The sequence below is a fragment of the Echinops telfairi genome, unplaced genomic scaffold, assembly GCF_000313985.2.
Source record: "Echinops telfairi isolate 266 unplaced genomic scaffold, ASM31398v2 ScPeMD7_3533;HRSCAF=4204_0, whole genome shotgun sequence".
Lineage (NCBI taxonomy): Eukaryota > Metazoa > Chordata > Mammalia > Afrosoricida > Tenrecidae > Echinops > Echinops telfairi.
Window position 1 is genome coordinate 48,539,823 of NW_022107431.1, and position 4,475 is coordinate 48,544,297.

The 4,475-nt window shown below is 47.6% G+C and overlaps 1 protein-coding gene across 2 annotated transcripts in view; it reads left to right on the plus strand.

Annotated features, from left to right (window-relative positions):
• Nucleotides 1-232: 232 nt before the first annotated feature.
• Nucleotides 233-4,475, plus strand: part of VGLL2 (vestigial like family member 2) — a 6,158-nt gene continuing 1,915 nt past the window's right edge. For both annotated transcript variants that reach the window (XM_004702023.2, XM_004702024.2), the window contains exons 1-2: nt 233-313; nt 2,204-2,513. In XM_004702023.2, the coding sequence (XP_004702080.1) occupies nt 233-313; nt 2,204-2,513 (391 nt within the window). The remainder of the gene's footprint in view (nt 314-2,203; nt 2,514-4,475) is intronic.

Consider the following 4,475-nt stretch of genomic DNA (forward strand, 5'->3'; position numbering starts at 1 on the left):
GTTTAAATGCCCATTAGCGGGAGCCCGGCAACACCAACCCGGAGCGCTGGCCCGGCTGGACTCGCCCGGGCGCCGGGACAGCGAGCGAACGAGCGCGGTCCGGGACCCGGGAGCGTGCCGCCCCGCGCTCCTCCGCCGATGACTCGAGACCCCACGCACCCTCCCGGCGCTCCGCCGAGCCGCAGTGAGTGAGAATACGCTGAACCGCCGTCTCCTCCGCTGTCGGGGAGCCATGAGCTGTCTGGATGTTATGTACCAAGTCTATGGTCCTCCGCAGCCCTACTTCGCAGCCGCCTACACCCCCTACCACCAGGTACGTGTCTCCTGGGAGCCTAGGACTCAGGGGCAGGTGGCTCATCCTTAGTGTCCCCAACACCGCCTGGACCCCCAGAGCCTCCGCGCGCGCTCCTCTGAAACGGCCGGCCCTGGCTAGCGGCGGGCGTCGCCCGGAAGCGGGCGGTCACTACTAGTTTAAGTTTTGCAATTACAAGCCCGCACGTTCTCAGGTTGGCTCTCTTGCCGAGTAATGTGTGTCTGGGTCTTCCCGGAAATACCGAGAGGAGAATGGCGCTAGCTGGATTTTCTTTGAGACTCCCAAGCACCCCAGATTTCTTCTGGGAGGTTCAGGCAAAGCAAACGTTGTTTTAAAGGTGACAGTGACAACAAAACAAAAGCAAGGCCAGTCTCTGTTTTTCTGTCTGGGAGAAACAATGTCTGCGTTCTGATCCTTGCAAGTTACCCGAGGAATCGTTTTGTTTCCGTTTCGTTTCCCCAGTCAATTCCCGCGCCAGTGAATTCGTTACAAAGAGCACCAATGCAAAACACATCTTCGCCTGAAAACGTTCTGGGGAGTAACAGGGGGATGTGATTGACCCCCCACAGAGGAGAGCTTCACAGATAATTGTCCACCTCTCTGGATAATGAGTAGCAGCCCTGCCTTCAATATTTGTAAGACCACTTAACCCCCTTGGCCGCAAACGCTACAACTTCCGTTTCGCTAGGCAGATTTCTCTTCTCCAATAGTTCCTCAGTCAGGTAGCAGTCGTTCTGAAAAAGAACAAGATGCATGCACGCTGGGGTGCAGGATGCAGGCCAGGTTTGGAAGTAATGTAGACACTTTGGCGAATTTTGCTTGGAAATTCAGAACATCTAAGCAGAAACTTCTGGGTTGATTAATGATGAATGGTTGGGTTTTGGTTTGGTTTTCCTACCTATTGCTCCCTTTTCACTTTTCAATCTGGGGTTTGTTCAGTCTCAATGTTAATTTTAGGAATAGCCAGAGCCCCTTCCTGTACTTTTCTACGGCCTTGGTCCAAAGTATTGCACATAAGACCTTCATTCATTTTTTGCATGATCCAGACTTGCTTTGAGGCCATCTGGGGCAGCATTTCATTCATGTTCATGGGTCATTCCTAAGAAACTTATCTGCAGCTGCATTTGGTTTGCAAATTATTATCAGATATCACAATTTACCTGGCCTTACAACCTGAATCTTAAAATTCTCCCTTCTGCTTATTTTGACTTCTGGTTTACTCAAGGTGGTGAGTGTAGAAATGCTCATAGTCTTTGGTTTTTGTTTTTTACTTTTAAAAACAAACATAAATGAGTAACCAAATACCAGCTCATGTTTATTGATTCCCAGTCATGGTGTTGTCCCACATTTTCATGCCACACAACTCATTCCTAAACTGAACTATCTCAAACTGTCTGAGAAAGTTCTTCGTGTGCATTCCAGGTTTGCAGTGACTGGTTTTGTTTTATTTGGTTTTTCTGGTCATTATGAGATGCTCAACGCAGCATCTTCTATCCTCATTTCTCAGGCAAGGTAAGGCTAATATGACTTGGGTGCCCTGATTTTATATGTGTGTGTGTGTGTCCTGAGCTGCGCTGCTGTGTCAAACTCAGCTCATAACCTGTGCTTACGGGAATCTTATGGGAATCTTCACCCCGGCATCTTCCAAGAGCTTTCCCTGCAGCCTGGAAGACTCCCAGGCAGGACTTGCCTCTCAAGAAGCCCGCTTTGGCGGCAGTATGGCTCAGCTTGTTGCTAGTTTATGCGGAGAACGCTCAATTTAGATATAGGCATTGAGGCCTATTTCCCAGTGGATCTCTTGAGGTTAAATCAGGATGAAAGATGGCAGCTTGACGCTAATTTGCCACCTCTTTTAAAATTGACAGGTCTGTTCTTTCTCTCTCCGAGCAGAAACTAGCCTACTACTCCAAAATGCAAGAAGCCCCGGAGTGCAGCGCCAGCCCAAGCAGTATAGGCAGCGGCAGCTCCTCGTTCTCCAGCCAAACTCCAGCCAGTATAAAAGAAGAAGAGAGCAGTCCAGAGAAAGAGCAGCCACCAGAGGCCGAGTACATCAACTCCCGCTGTGTCCTGTTCACTTACTTCCAGGGGGACATCAGCTCCGTGGTGGATGAGCACTTCAGCAGGGCTCTAAGCCAGCCCAGCAGCTACTCCCCCAGCTGTACTAGCAGCAAAGCACCAAGGGGCTCAGGGCCCTGGAGGGGTGAGTATTGTATTGTTGACTGGAGTATGGAGAATCCCCTCAACCTGGGGTACAATCACAAAAGAGACTCAGCTGAAAGAACAGCAGGTGTCAGAGAAGAGAGGGCCCTTTGCAGAGGTTGAGGAAAGGGAAGAGAGAAAGACTAGGCATATGATTTCTTCCGGAAGACCAGAGGAAAGAAGTGGCCTAAAGAGCACTAGCCTTGGAATTAGGAGGCATGGGTTTATTGGCTCCAGCACTACCTTCCAGTTTGACCTTGGGCAAGTCTCTTAAAAGTTTTTGACATTAATCTACTTCTTAATCTCTAAAATTAGAATAATAATACTTGTTTTCGTAACTACCCCCAGAGGTTGCAGCTGGATTCAAATACACCATTGTATGTAAATGTGCTGTAGAAACGCCAGCCTTCTCTGAAATGTGGCTGGACAGTCTTCACCTGGAACAGGTAGCAATCTCCTCCCTAAACGTCTGTCCAGACCCCATTGTAAACAGAACCTATGGAAGAAAGCCCCCTAAACTCTATCTAAACCTTTTGCCAGGCTCCATTACTTGGGAAACCTTGAAGCAGAAAATGCCATGAACAAAATAAAGCAAAAGCAAGTGAGGTAGCTAAGAAACAAACACAGTTAGGTAGAACCAAACTCTCTCTTAACTATTTGTCCAGACCATCACATCTCTGTATTTTGCTATCCCTCCCACCAAAGTACTGCTGGGATGATGATATCTGGGGCAAGTTCACTTTGAAGCCAAGTCTTACCTTCTCCTTCATTACCGAAGCAAAGGTGGTGGGAACTGTTTGGTAAATTTTCGCGCCAAGCATAGCGGGATTTTTTTTAATATGTACTAAATTAAGAAATAAAGAATGTTGCTTTTAAAAAAACAAAAAACATGTTTTTGAGACTGGATAGGGTGACCATCCTCCTGCCCTCTTAATTTTTCTTACGATAGCTGACAGTTTGCATAAGCCTGGCAGACACATGATCTGAAAATATTAGTTTTAATTACAGAACATTATTTTTATTCTCCAGTTGCCCAAATATTTTGCACATAAAACCTGTTCAAAAGGCTTTTAAATCATTTCACATGCCATTGTAATTCCCCAGAACTCAGTGTAGATAACCTTCCACCCAGTAGATACCCAATAAAGTTACTTAAATGAAATCTCTTTCGCACCTTCACCATGAAAGACAACAAATTTGATCCGTCATTCTCTAAAAATATGACCAAGTATTTTTACTTGGTTTACTGAGTCAACAGCAATACTGACCATCCTAATAATCCCTCATTTTATCTGATGCAGAAATTTTGCGAATTAAAACTTATGAAGACCTGATATCCCCCTGGGAAAATAATACAGCTGCCTTTTGATATGCCTCTTTCAATCTTTTGCTCAAGTTCTTGGGGGTAAAACTATTGCGGTTTCAAGAAAGGAGACTCAGTTAGTAATACCGTGAACTGTGTCTATGGATGGACTTCTAGCTAGTCAGAGGCTCTGCGGGGGCAGATTACCCAGATCGGGGAACTGGAGACATGAAATGAGACAGTGTGTTCACTAAGCAGTTTCTCTGCAGTGGGAAGAGGCCTCTTTAGTTTGAGCAGAGGGTGCAGGTGCGGAAGGGTTAGGCCTTGTCTGTCTCGAGGCAGAGGGCCCCTGAATCAAGTAAGCTCCCAGCTTCCCAAACCTTGGGCTCCAGTCTCTCAGCTTGTCCACTCCTGCCAGGTCACCGGTTTCCGCCCCAAAGCCGAAGTGGGCCGACCTTTAAGGGCTCCTAAAGCCATCTTAGTGGGCAGCCTTTGGGAGGCTCATCTGAGTTCTTCACTAGGACAGCTCGCCAGCCACATCCCATTCCCCAGCTCCGCTCCCAGGCGTTGGGGGGTCTGGTGCTCTCTTCTCTGGGCCTTGATGCGCACCTCTCTCTCTCTCTCTCTCTCTCTCTCTCTCTCTCTCTCTCTCTCTCTCTC